This window comes from Arctopsyche grandis, chromosome 9, assembly GCF_051622035.1.
Source record: "Arctopsyche grandis isolate Sample6627 chromosome 9, ASM5162203v2, whole genome shotgun sequence".
NCBI classification, from domain to species: Eukaryota; Metazoa; Arthropoda; class Insecta; order Trichoptera; family Hydropsychidae; genus Arctopsyche; species Arctopsyche grandis.
Genome location: NC_135363.1, coordinates 5,968,502 through 5,983,388, shown reverse-complemented (window position 1 = coordinate 5,983,388; position 14,887 = coordinate 5,968,502). Strand labels below are relative to the sequence as shown.

Below are 14,887 nucleotides of genomic sequence, written 5' to 3'. Positions count from 1 at the left end.
AGGCATACAGATGGCCGTTGTGATAAACACAATCTGCTTTAAATTGTCGATTTTAGAGAGTCTTTAGTTATATGTAGAAAATTTTTTTTAATCATTTTTAAATACCAACAAATTATGGAAACAGGGACAGGATTGGCAATTTGTTGAAACGGTTTCCAGATAAATTGGTAAACTCTGATAGGAAACAATCGACCTTGGAGTCACATATCCAACGTCTAGTCGGCAACAAAGCCAGGATTAGAACCCGTTAATAAGCAAAATAACCGAAAGCATTACACGATAACCACTGATCTATGTTTAACACATACATACATATACTATTTAAATAAATAAGACTATATATACCTGGGTAAGCACTGACATGCACGTCACCCGTGAGTTTGTTGAGCGTGCGACACGTATAGGATTTGAACCCATCTCCAGGATTAGCGTCGCTGATGTAGAGGTCCCCGTTGCTCAGCACCGTGTATTTGCCACCTGAAAGGGCCAAGGGATTTTTCAGATTTTTTTTGAAATTAAATACTGTCTTGCGGAAGGAAAAAGTGAATTAGATAGGCACGTATTTACATATATAGATATATGTACATATTTTTAAATCTGTGTTGAGTGTGTGACTGGGATTTCGGTTTACCGGCAGGTGAATTTATAGATACAATCGTCGGTGGGTTTTGTTCACCGACCGGTGATTAATAGGTCGGTTTGTTCGTCGGTAAATTTATTAACTGCAAAAGCTCGTCGGTCGATTTTACGTAAGTTTTGGCCGTCGACGTTTCCATGGGTTAGCGTTTTCAAAACGAGGCCGTGGAGTTTGTTTAGGTGCTTGTATGTAGTTTTTTTTCTCCTCTTTTTTTCGGTTGAAGTTTGGAGGATGGATTGATGGATTATATTAGGTTATATTATGTTGTATATAATAAAATAGTCGATAAGAGGATTTTAAGATTTATACATACATACATATGTACCTACATACATACATGTGTGTGCTACATAAAATACCAATCATAAGTTAGAAGGGACTCATACTCCATCCATATATCCGAATATTATATGTTACATATTATATATTATTTTTTCAGTTTCGGTTTACTTATATATAAAAAAACCATTCATTTCTGATTGGCTGTCATTAAATATTATTATTTTTCGATTCTTTAATTTGATAAATTTAATAAAAAACAAATTAATTTTTATTATAAGATTATAAACATGTTTAATCGGTTTATAAAATAGAAAATGATCAGTAGATCAGTAGCTATTAAAATAGATATAAGATGTATTGTGAAAATAATTTCGTAATAATAAAAAGCATTTAAAAATCAAAATCAAATCGGTTAAAACCACTAGTATTATATATTTTATTTATAAAATGGAACATGTGTACTCGCCTTTACAGATCGCTCCGAAGCGACGAGTGTACCAATAAAGACCAAGAAACACTAAATCTAATATATAATTTGGAAAGAGACTTTGTATGTAAGGTTACAACCTTCGTTCGTTGGGTTGTAGAAATCCGTGACGTCATCGAACAAATGATTCGATTTTTTAGATTCAAAGGATTCAAAATCCCCAGGGGAAAGGCGCCGAGAGTGAAGCCCTAGGGCTCCGCCCCCTAGGGGGCGCAGACGCCAGGAGCGAAGCCCTAGGGGGAGCAGGCGCCGGATTCTGATGTACATATAATTTCGTATACATATAATTTTTTATAAGAGACTTACTATATAATATGTTTGTTTGTACGTGATAGTCAATTTAATAAAAAAAAATATTTTATTTTATATAAAATAAAACTATTCAAATAAATTTAATAAAATGTTTACTATTAGATAAGTCATGTTTAAGCGGTTTATATTACAAATACCGAGCGAAGCCGGGTAATACAGCTAGTTATATATATATAAATACATAATTATGACTATATTTTTTTACATTATGTTTATTTATTTATTCAATTAATCATGTATACTCGTCTAAAAGATCACTCCAAATCGAGGAGTATACTATACAAATCAAGAAACACACCAAATTAAACATAAAGCAAATATTTTTGTACGATAATCCACAGAGACATCTATGGAGAAATTTTGCAGCGTTTTTATTATACGTATCGGCGAACCTCAAGACGCTGAATAGCTTGAGATTTGCAAGAGAGATCGGAATGGAGATGGCCATTTTAAAGGAACCGTTTCAATTAAAATAAGAAAAATTGTCAAACTCTGATAGGAAACGATCGAGTCACAAGCCAACGTCTGGTCAGCAGTCACTAGTGGGACTCAAACCCGTGACCACTCTGCACAAAGCATAATATGCTAAACACTAGTCCACGCTGCTGGTTAGAAATACAAATATCTTGACATTAGAGTGCAAAATGTAATACCCGAATTCTGAATTCTTAGGGCGTTTAAATATTTCATTAAATATTTGGGATTGAATATAAACATCACAATTTTTCACCATCAGTTCATTATCTTTCAATTTTAACTTCATACATAGAAACATACCATACATCAGTATACTACTACCTAATGAAATATGAATAAAAATAAAACATCAATGCATGGCTTTGAAAAGAAATTGATAATACATCGTATATTTAAAGTTAAAACTCATAACTTTCATTTACAAAAAATGGTACATTATTTTGAAAAGTTAGTATTGCGTTAAACAAGGACAACGTATACTGATAACCGAATTTAACTACATATGTAGATTGAAGACTTATCACACTTGGGCTTTAATAAAGCTTATCAAATATGTACATACATATGTAGTTACCAATATAGACATACATAAATTATAAATATATGTATGTATATCCTTCATAGAATGTACTAAAATATAATATTCTATTATGTCTGAGAGCTTAGAGGTCGTATAACTCGATCTTACTGAAAATGAATTATATATACATTTCGTGTGAAGTCTTATGATCTATAGAAAGGTAAATAATATTATGTATTTACATAGTAATACGAAATATTGTTTATTAAGTTTTCATTTGGGAGTAAACTGACCTATTTGGATATACAATATTATGTATGTATGTATATGTACTGTTATATATGTAGCTTTATATACATAGGTACATATTAGGTTCACATATTACACAAAATATTTTGTATAACATTTTTATTCTTTTGGAATTTATAAGCTTTACACAACTATATATGTATAGTCTTCAATAAAATATATAACTAAGAATTCCGATATTTAACTCTTTTTACGAAAAGGTTGACATTTTTCTATGAAATTTTCAACACAATGAGGTCAAATATTTCGAAGGCTAGTTTTTATAATATTTCAAATATGAGCTTGTTCATACATACATATATTTTCGCGAACAACACGAATTTCATCAATGGACTATTCATGAAAAAGAGATAAATTTTTCTCGAGATAAATCGATTGGAGGCACAGGACATTGTTTAAAATCAATGATTTTATTGAACGTTCCCGACTAAACGAAAGTTTTCCATTAGGTCCGTTCAGAAAAATTTAAAATTCCTGTTTTGCGCTCTGGTCTAATTAATGGACATCCATATATGTATATATGTGAGGGTTCCCGGAAAGAAGCATTAAATTGCAATGAATAGTAGCGCAGTTTCGAGAAGTCCTAATTTTCAAACGCGCTCAAAAAGAACCTACGCAATAGAATTTTACAAAAAAAGGTCAGAACCCTCGGATAACATAAAAATAACCCTTATATTAATATTTTTTTGTGGAATTATATTGCGTTAGTTCTCCTTGAGTATCTTTGAAAGTTTGGATATCTCGAGAGTTCAATTATCTCGAGCGCATTTTTCCGGTCACCGCATGTGAGTATGGAAAAATAAATGATAAAATTTGCAGAATACGAATATTATTCTTTTAACAAAAAATAAAAAAGTCGTTTCATGAAAAAAATAAATCATTTAAATTTTTATACATATATGTACATATAGGAGTTTAATTAAAGTGAAACCTAAAAGCAAAATTTCCAATTCGCTTTCGTACTAGCTCCAGCGTTCAATACATATATATTGCGTTCGATGTTACCAAACACAAAAATTCATATTAAAAAATACCACAGATTCCAAAAAAAATAAATATATATACATGTATGTATGTACATAACGCCTCTACAATATTCAGTCCACGAACCGAGCGAGGCAACCTTTTCACCGTAGCAATTTTACACTGGATTCATCTATGCATCTATCTGCGCAAATATAGTACAATATTATATTAGAATAAAAAAAGCGAGATTTTGCATTTCGGTACAAAACCGGCGGTCGTACGTGCGACAAAAACGCGAATTTGTCACGTATGTCATGACGAATGCTGATCAAACATGATGTTTGCTCGACCACGTGTGTTTTCCGAGGGTGAGAGAAATGGCACGTGCCACCCCTGGCTGCTGGCGCGGCATAAATGATTTGGACGCGTTTTGCAAACAAACGTACGTACGCTGTGAATCCTCAATAAGGAACTACCGGCACAAGGATTTTCGAAGCTTTCGCGGATGTTCGGATTCAATCGATATACACGTATCTTTATCTACATATATATGTACATACATATATGTATAAGTATGTAGACGACACCTAGTAAGCGAAAAATAAATACTGCAGAATGCAAACTACGAATATTTTGTATTTTATATATTGCTATTCAAACATAGGTATGAAATTACACATGTGTGTATCTATCATGCCTCATTATCAAACCACAATATCAAATTATTATTTCAGGAATTTTTAAATTTTTAATTAAAATCATTATTATTATTATTATTTTCATTTATATACCTATATATATATATATATATATATATATATATATATATATATTTTTTTTTTACATATGTATATACCAGGAAGGCCTTACAGGTAAATCCCAATGCGCCTTCCTGGCCAATTACAAATACAAATACAGCATTTTTATTATAAGTCGTTGAATTGCGAGACACTGAAAAAACTCGCAAATTAACGAGACATCTATGAATTGTACATACATTTTTATTGTACATCAATCAAATTTTTGAAATAGTGGTGACATAGTAGGTAGGAAGGATTTTTAGCCAATTTTTTTTTCCGGGAACCGTTTCAACAATGAAATCAGAGAAAATTGGCAAACTCTGATAGGAAACGATCAACCTGGAGTCACAAATCCAGGTCTGACCAACAGCATACTCTGAAAAATTAATTTTCATTCAGGGATAGAACCCGGCACCTTCTTGACGGTAAGCAGAAGCTTAACGTCCGAGCTATGCTGCTGGCTATATATTTACCATGGTCAAATAACGGGTTTTGCTCTACATCGATGGCCAATTTTTTTTTGTATTTTTATATAAATTTAAAACATTATTACGATAAATTAGATATTATATTCAAATAATGTTGACAAATGAGGATAGGTTATCAATTCATTAGGAACCGTTTCAACGAACCAGCGGCGTGCACTAGTGGTTAGCATATTATGCTTTCGAGCAGAGTGGTCACGGGTTCGAGTCCCACTAGAGTCCCACTGCCTGTCATACCTTGTTTGTGACTCCAGGTCGATCGTTTCTTATCAGATTTTGCCCATTTTTCTGATTTTCATTGAAACGGTTCCTATAAAATTGGCACTTCCTTTCATTTCTCACGCAAATCTCAAGTTACTCTGCGTCTTGAGGTTCGCTAATTTGATTATAAAATGCTGCAAAAAAGAGTATGAATTCGCATTGTATAAGAATGCTTTTGTATATTGACTGTTTAGGTACGTATATGCTTATATATGTATATTGATTGATTGTATTGTATCCGTTTAAGTGCACTCGTTGCTTTGGAGCGATCTGTAAATGTGAGTTTTCATGTTCTATGAACATAAATATAAACAATGAAATAAGATAAATTGGCAAACTCTGATAGGAAACGATCGACCTGGAGTCACATACATACATCCAAGGTCTGGCCAGCGACACCGGGCCAGGGTTTGAGCCCATGGTCCCTCAGTTGATGATACATATACTGTTATTATTTTATTTATTCAATCAATCATGTACATTCGTCTAACACATTGCTCCAACGTGGTTAAGAATTATTAATTAAATATTTAAACAAGTGTACACCGATATCTATAGTCAAATGATTAACAGTCACAGAGACATCTATGGACAATTTTTTCAGCATTTAAAAAAAAAGTGGTAAAAATCAAGATGCTGAAGATGAACAACTCTAATTTTCGTGAAAGGGATAAGACAGCGTTGCCAATTAGTTGGAACCGTTTCAATGATAAATCAGATAAATTGGCTAACCCTAAATAGGAAACGATCGACCTAGGAGTAACATATATCCAAGATTTAGCCAGCAGCATACGGGATGGAACCCGTTACCACACAATTGAAAGCATTACATGCTAATCATTGATCAATGCTGGTGATTTAAATTTGATGAAGCCATATTGAAAAATATTATGTATTCTATTTACTTGGTTGCCATATCAATAAATCAACATTCACTACTCGTGTAAATATGTATGTCGGTATGATGTATTCAATATATGAAACATTGAACTTTTAAAGACTATTTTTAACAATATTCACCTATATTTCCATTCGGATAGATGTTGACGTTTCCATCTTGAACCCACGACGACACCACGATAAAATCTGTGGCATAATTGGGTATTTGACACCTCAGAAGTGCCGTGTTGCCACTGATGATGTACTCGTCGTACACCTTCACGTCGTAATTCTGCCTCACGACTGAAATTATTCAAGCAAGTTTAGTCACAATTGTAATTTTAAGTCACATTTCACATTTAAATATATATTAAATGCTAAGCGTACGCCCTTACTTCATAGAGACAATGCGCATACACATCAAGTGCATAAATATTATATGTGCACCATGTCACTAGTAAGTAGTATATTCAGTGGTGTAGTCGAGCCAGGTCGCCGCCCTGGCACTTTGATTGATATAAACATTGTTTTTCGAGTAAAATTAAAAAATATTTTTACTAAAATTTTGTATTCCAAATATTGTGAGCAGACTCTCGTTCTATGTCACACTCGATGATCACAATCAAATAGTAATCTGAGCACATTCAAAACTCAAAGGAAGTTTAATGAAATTTATTGGCTTTTTTATCTGAAACCACCCAAAACTTCGAAAGAAAACAGTATTTGAGCTATTGACCATACGCACTTGAGGATAGATACAATAAAGAAACTCAGCCTAACTGAATAGTCATCTCTAAATTTATTCACATGCTAAAATTTGATAGTTTTTTCACATACATATGTACATGATTTTAGCATTGCTAAAAGCAAATGTTGCTGTTGACACACAAACACGGGTTTTGCAAAATTAAAGATGTTGAAGAGGATGCATTATGGAAGTTTTTATAATTATACAAATATTCTTATTTCAACAAATAAGAATATTTGTTTATTATTATTTGATTTTTGGACTACCAATTACTAAAACTTTTTTTTAGAAAAGAAAAAAGCGTGGGGGGGGGGATGTAAAAATTAAACACCAACCTGGTTCTTTTTTATTTAGCACTACACCACTGAGTATATTCACACATACATATATACCAAGATTTACCTGCTCTCACGTGAACTTCTCTCGAGAGTATCGCTCCTACTTGATTTTTGAGACGACATCTATAAGTGGCCGTGTGAACGTCTCTTCGGAGCATCTCACCCGGAAATGGCGGGAAAACCAATGATCCGTTGGTCATCATCATCCGAAGTCCTTCCACTTCGGTGGCCGTGGAGCCGTCCGATCCCAACCATTCGACCTGTGAAAGTATAATTGAAAAATTATTATTTTCATGGGATAATTCATCGTCTAATTGACTCATCGTCTAATTGTAATTGCTCTCGCATATTTTACCGTCGAGACGTGTTTATTTTTTTTGCTGGATTTTGTTCTAACGCTAATTGACGTGTTAATTTCATTCAACTCAAGTTTCGGTCATTAATCACAAAGGCGCGTAAAAAAGGCTAAAAATTACACCTAGCGAATTTAGAGTTGCCAAGGGAGTGCGAAAACGTGAAGGATAATTAATATTGAGCAATACAAGAGTATTTTAATGAACAATAGGATGAATTGTATCGCTTTAGTGTTTCGGATAATACAGAGTGGATTCGTAAGTATCAGACAGAATTATTTTCCCTTTTCCTTTAGCTAATTTAATTAAAAATAATGGTTCTATTATACAGTAAAATAGCAAATATATGTATATATTTAAGTACATACAAGCACACGCTATTAAAAATAAGCTAACTTAATAGTTTTAAGGCGATTGAAAAATAAAAATACAATTTTATGAATCTTGAAAATACCTATTATTTATAATTATAAAAGTTTTACAGTAATTGGAACAGTTCAAAAGTTAGTAACGATACAAATCTTGTCAATTGTATTAGAAATGCACTGACATTCTGAAATCATTATTTTATTAATTACTTTTACTGTGAAACTTCATCTATTTGTAAGGATATACATATATATATATATATATATATATATATATATATATATATATATATATATATATATATATATATATATATATATATATATATATATATATATATATATATATATATATATATATATATATATATATATATATATATATATATATATATATATATATATATACAATAGTTGTAACATGAAAATAATTCGCTTTTAAAAATACTATGAATTTAAGATTATACGAGTATCATTGAATCTTTGTAGCAATATCAACTTGTTGGCCTTCTGATTTAAAGTCAGTCCGCAAAATTGCCTCAAAGTCATGTATACATATATTAGTAAGTCATGTAAATGGTCACAAACAAATTATTGATCACGTTCACAAAGAAAATGTACTACATACATGCATATGTTGTAACTCTGGGCTTAAGTATTGCGAGTGAATTCCACTTATTCTTGGTATTTTTCTAAATTTCATTACTTATTTTTTACAAATAGATAAAACTATAATAGCTAGAATACAGTCGCTTATTTCTGGCTCACTCTTTGCTATAATATAATGTAATTTGTATGTATGAAGTTGTGTTTATTAATTGTGAATAATGTACGGTTGTCAGTTGCGTGCTCAGTTAGTAAACTTTAACGGGGCAATTGTCGACGAATTCATCATCGGAAGAAATTACAAAATTAAAGTCGTGAAATAGAGAAGTTCTAGAAGACGTTCAGTATGCAAATGGCCGCGGAAGGAAGCAATTAGAAGTTAGTTTTCGGTTTAAAGTTCCCGACGAAAGTTCGCCGCTTTCGCTAGAGTAAATTCAATTTTTCTAAGCACTCGACGTCGCGTGCATTAAAATACGGAAAGTTTACCGAAAAGTTGCATTACATTTGCATTCGTATCATAAATTTTTGGAATTCAAAATTAAATAATCCCAAGAGCACCCGCTTGACAATTTGCGAAAAATTCATACATACATACATACATTTATGTAGTTAACGGCAAAGTCCACTTTTATAAATTCTCTTAATAGCGAAAAGAAATAAACTGGAATGAAACGTAAAGGAGGTTTGTAAAAAGTAGACGAATCGTAGAGCCGAAAAATAAATGTTTTATTTGAGCTTAAAGTCCATTTAGAAAGAATGCAAATCTTGGAAAAGTGCATTTGAAATTACAATTAGGCGAATAAACTGGGAACTGTGACGACGAATTCTTATACCTTCTCATTTGAATTTATACATATAAATTGACTGACTATTTAAAACACTAAAATTAACTGCAGCAGGGAAAAGTAGTATATACATACATATATCTTTTGGCGATACAAATTCACAGATTTATATTTCATCATGAAATAAAATATAATTATATTATCTACAACATCAATTATCATTCTACATACAACATGAATTAAAAATAACAACTTTTAAAACTCGTAATTCCAATTTACTAGAAATAAAATATATTATTATACAGAAAATATATTGAAAATTTTTATTAATCATTGTTGTTTTTTTTAAATATACATCACATTATAATCTAACTAAAGGCCACACATTTCATCTCAAAATTTGGATTGAAATTTGAAAAATAAGCAATTTGAAACTCGGCACGTTTTATAAATTATCCAAGGAAAAATTTTAAATAGAACTTTTTTTTCAAATTGATTGGGAATCATATTTCAAGTGATATCAAATCATATGATATGAAATTTTAAACAAAAAAACATGACCCTAGGTGGGTCTCGAAACTCTTAACCGTTAAGTAATCACGGATTTGGAAATCGGCTTTAAACTAAGTACATACATATGTACATATATATGTATGTACATATATATGTACGTATCTTATTATGTATCGTTACCACAAACAAATAAACCAAAAGACAGAATTGGGTTTTTATATATGTACATTCATACATACATATACAGCCGTGGACAAATGTATTAGGCCATTTATAAAAAATGACTTTGACCGAAAATACTGGGGTAGTTGAAAAAGTCACCAGCATCGCATCATACTAGGAATCTTTCAATTGTTTAACCCTTATTTCCTTTTGGGTTCTTTATAATTTAAAAATATAAAATATCGTCCATTTTAGACAAATCAGTGTTTCGAGAGAAGTGATTTAGTCACGTTGTTTTATCGTTTCCGTTTATGTTTTCTTTTCTTTTTTTTAATGAAGTCCATCTTCTTTGATTGAATAATGCCAAAAACACAGAAAACGAATGAAAATAATAACGCATAGATCATTTCAATATAGTTCCAAGGGTCAGGATAGAAAACAATTTAAGCAATAAATTTTTGACAATAGATTATATAAAACAATTTAACCAGCAGCGTGGTCTAGTGGTGAGTATTGAATTCTTTCGTGCTTGATATCACGGGCTCGATTCCCACTAAGAGTCTAGTTATTGGCCACACCTTTGTTTGTCGAGGTCGATAGTTTCTTATCAGAATTTGCCGATTTTTCTGATTTTCATTGAAACGGTTCCTGTAAAATTGGCTTTTCCTTCCCAATTTTCTGTTGCAAACCTTGAGTTATTGTTATATCTCAGGTTTCGCCATAATTCTTACAGATGTATCTGTGGTTGTTTATTGAATGTAAAAAATCCTATTGTTACATGAAAATCGTATTTATACATGTTTGTAATATCTGACCATAGATGTCAGGTATTGTTTCGATTTACATGTGTATGTATGTAATAATAATGTAATTAAATGTCTCGTTAATTATGAGTTTTCAATGTCTTGTAATAAATTAACCATAGTGACGACCTGGAGCTAATCTGTAATGTCACTATGGCGAAATTGTAAAAAAAATGAATAAATAAATGTAAATTATCGTGATTTGCTCTTCAAATGACATTTGAGAGGGCTGGACAGCAGCGCCTTGTCCATACAAACGTACTATACTTCTCCCTTCCTCAATTATGGCACTAGATAAATTATTTTTAAATATGCTATGGATATTCACCATTGGGGTGCATCTATCGTTTTATTTTTTTTGATTAATTATTTTTTATAGGAGCTAGGAGCCGCCAAGCATCTATAAAATCGCCTCTTTTTTACACCCACGAAACGAGTCCAGCGTGCTTATTTAACGGCCGATTTTAAAAAAAATACGCCGATAGATGCACAGAAAGTATCTTTCTCATACCGATGATAAAATTTTTTTAAAATTGGTCCAGTATTGGAGGAGAAAATAGGAGAATACGAAACCTCGATTTTGTCAATTTAAAATAAGTTTTATCCGGTCGAAGCGCAACTGTTGCATTCACTCAATATATACAAACACTCAATATATATATCGAAGAAAGGAACGGTAGCAAAATTAAGGTACAGCCCCCTTAAAGGATATAGTGGAGTGGTTCTATAAAAAATCGATCACAAAACGGGAAAAATAAGGAGGAGCACACTGTGATCTCGTTTTAAAAACCGTGTCTTTCAAAATTCCAAAAAAGCACCGTCTAAGCTAGTTGGAAAAGTGATTGAAAAATTAAATAGTAAAATTAATTATGTACATTGTGTATATATTTTTTTAAATATTCAACCCTACAAAACTAATCGAAGCGTATTGCTAAATTAAACGAACGAGCACTCAGTCGAAACGCATCGAATGGATTTAAAACACAAGCGAACCGAAGGGTCCGGCCCTTCGCGCTCCCTTCCCGACCGGCCCGGGAATTTGTTTTATTTTATATTATTTTCATTTCGCAAACTTTTTAATCGCGCCAAATGGAAACAGACGGGGTCGGTAATGGCGCGAAACAAACTTTTACATTTGACCCGTGAAACTTTTCAGTCGACTCGCCCATATACATAAATAAATAACGCGCGCAAAGAGCGTTGTCCTGTAGCCGCCACCGTTGACAACTTTCGCCAATTACTCACCGAAGAAGAGACGCCATTTTGCGTAACCGACGGCCATTTTATCTTTCGACGCGTTCAAAAAACGACACACACACACACAGAATCCACTCGACTTTAATTGGACGGCTGGAAGGAGAGGGTGTCGTTGAGTTCGATACCGAAATAATAATTAGCGAGAGGGCCATCGACACGTAGGACGTGGCCCTTGAAGTCGACACTATCAAAATTAATCCCGCATAATCTAGACCGGAACACGGGACGATAAATTGGACGGTACAAACAAGAACTTGAGACCGCACCTTTAACGAGACTGTCTACATTAAATAAATTGGACCTTTGTCGTCGCTCACACGGCTACAATGCCGAAGAAGACACTTTGTGAGCTAAACGTGTCGTTGATGATAAACGATTACCTGCTACTAATTGGACCTAAATGCTATGATTAATAATACAATAATTTGTAAAAATGTTCAATGATACACATTTTGCTGTCTACGTAAACAATTAGCCCATTTATAATAGTTGATACAGAATTGATAGCTTCAAGTGTTGAAATGTGAAAATGTGCGAGCATCACTAATAAAAGAAAATATTCGGAAATGAAATACAATAATGACTCAGTTACCAAAAAATCTAATTTTAGATTATAGTAATGTGAGATTTAGTTTTCTAACCTAGAATAATGCATGTATGAATGATAAAATAGGCATGTATGAGTTTGCATAAGAATGTTCAAGTTCATCCTGTATATATGACGTATGATGGACAGTTCATTGCGGCTCTTTGAATAGAAAACAATGTGGTAAACCACTGAACGAGTCTCATTTCACCCTACCACCCTAGCTGTCTCCTAAAAACCAGATCTTACACTTATATGGAAATCTGAATCAATTTAGAATAAAACTGCCAGTTAGTGATCTGATATAGGCACAATTCGCAGTTTTCATCTTCAATTATCATATAGCCAGCAGTACAAATATCTCGGTGGTTGCGTTAATGCCAACCCCTGAGAAGTTTCGAGTTCAAAACCTGGTTTGGCCTCGATTGGAAATTATTAATTCCGAGTAATTCTTCAGTGCTGCTGGTGAGACTTGGATATTTGTGACACCAAGTCAATCGTTTCCTATCAGAGTTTGACAATTTATCTTATTTCGTTGTTGCGACGGTTCACAATTGGTAAACCAACCTACCTACTACGTATTAGTCATCACTATTTAAATATAATTTAAAATTTATATACATACTAGCTGAACCCGGTATGCATTGCAATACCACAAGAACGCATGCAATCCCCGTTCCCATTCCCGTTCTCGTTCCCGTTCCTGTTCCAATTCACGTTCCCGTTCCCGTTCCTGTTCCCATTCTCGTTCCCGTTCCCATTTGTCGGAAAAACGCAGGCAGCGAACACATTTGAAATTATTCAATTGTTTGTTTATTTTACCCTAACAACGCAGGTCGCGACGCGAAAACATTTGAAATAATTGCGTTGCAATGCCACTCATTCCCGTTTTTGGGCAATTTTATTCCACAGTAAGCTTCCCGGACATGCATACAACAACACCTGAAAGTTCCATCGTAATCGGTTGAGTGATTTAGGAGCCTATGGGAGACAGACAGACAAACAGACATTCATTTTTATATGTATGTACATATGAACATATATGTATATATTTTTGTACAAGTTTAAAACCATAGGTGTCACATGGGTGAACTGCAATGGTTACCTGACAACTCGTTCACAGATTTTCCGTAAACCGAGGATGCGCTCCAGGCATTACGTATACGGCCATCTCTTTCTCACCCCGTCTGTTCACCAAGATCTCGTTTACTATGCCATTACGTATGCAGCCATCTCTTTCACAGCCCGTCTGTTATCGGTGATATATATATATATATATATTAGAAAATGATAAGCACACCCTTTGTATGTATTTATGTACATACGTATGTTGTAATTTAAATATGAATGTTTAAGAATTTACATTTTTTCAAATCCAAGTGTAAAAACTGTATTGCTGCGTTTTTCACTGTGATCACGAAAACTCTTCTATACGTCCACGCTACAATACGTACATATATTATGTACGATATATGTATATATGTAAATAGCACGTGTCATCGTTATAAAATATTCATATTTGAATATTCGTTATAAAAAATGTATATTTTATAACGATGACACGTGCGTCAACCCTTACCCAATAAGCATAATCTGACTGACACAATGGTAGGATCGAATTTAGATTGACGCGTAGTCGCTATACATGCAAATGCCGTTTAATGAAACGTCATCAATCCGCGAGCGGCGTATGTTATGCGCCATTCCACACCATTTAACGAATTAGCAACACCGTGACGTTCATTAAAATCGAACGTATACGACGGCTTTTATACAAGTACATAATGTACGTATGTACATATGTAGGCATCGCACGTGTGCCGAGTGCTCTCGGAAAAGCATGGAGATTTTCCGCGGTTTCACCCACGGCGAATGGAGCTCATCGATGATTGATACCCCCTCCCCCCACCCGGTCGATGACGATGTTGATAGTGTGATTATAGGCTTTGTGTG

At 33.2% G+C, this 14,887-nt stretch overlaps 1 protein-coding gene across 1 annotated transcript in view; it reads right to left on the bottom strand.

Moving 5' to 3' along the window:
- The window catches only part of Dscam4 (Down syndrome cell adhesion molecule 4), a 202,950-nt gene that overhangs the window by 173,595 nt on the left and 14,468 nt on the right, over positions 1 to 14,887 (bottom strand). The window contains exons 3-5 of the mRNA XM_077438728.1: positions 7,566 to 7,761; positions 6,557 to 6,718; positions 346 to 477 (exon numbers count right to left, since the gene is read on the bottom strand). Coding sequence (XP_077294854.1) covers positions 346 to 477; positions 6,557 to 6,718; positions 7,566 to 7,761 — 490 coding nt within the window. The remainder of the gene's footprint in view (positions 1 to 345; positions 478 to 6,556; positions 6,719 to 7,565; positions 7,762 to 14,887) is intronic.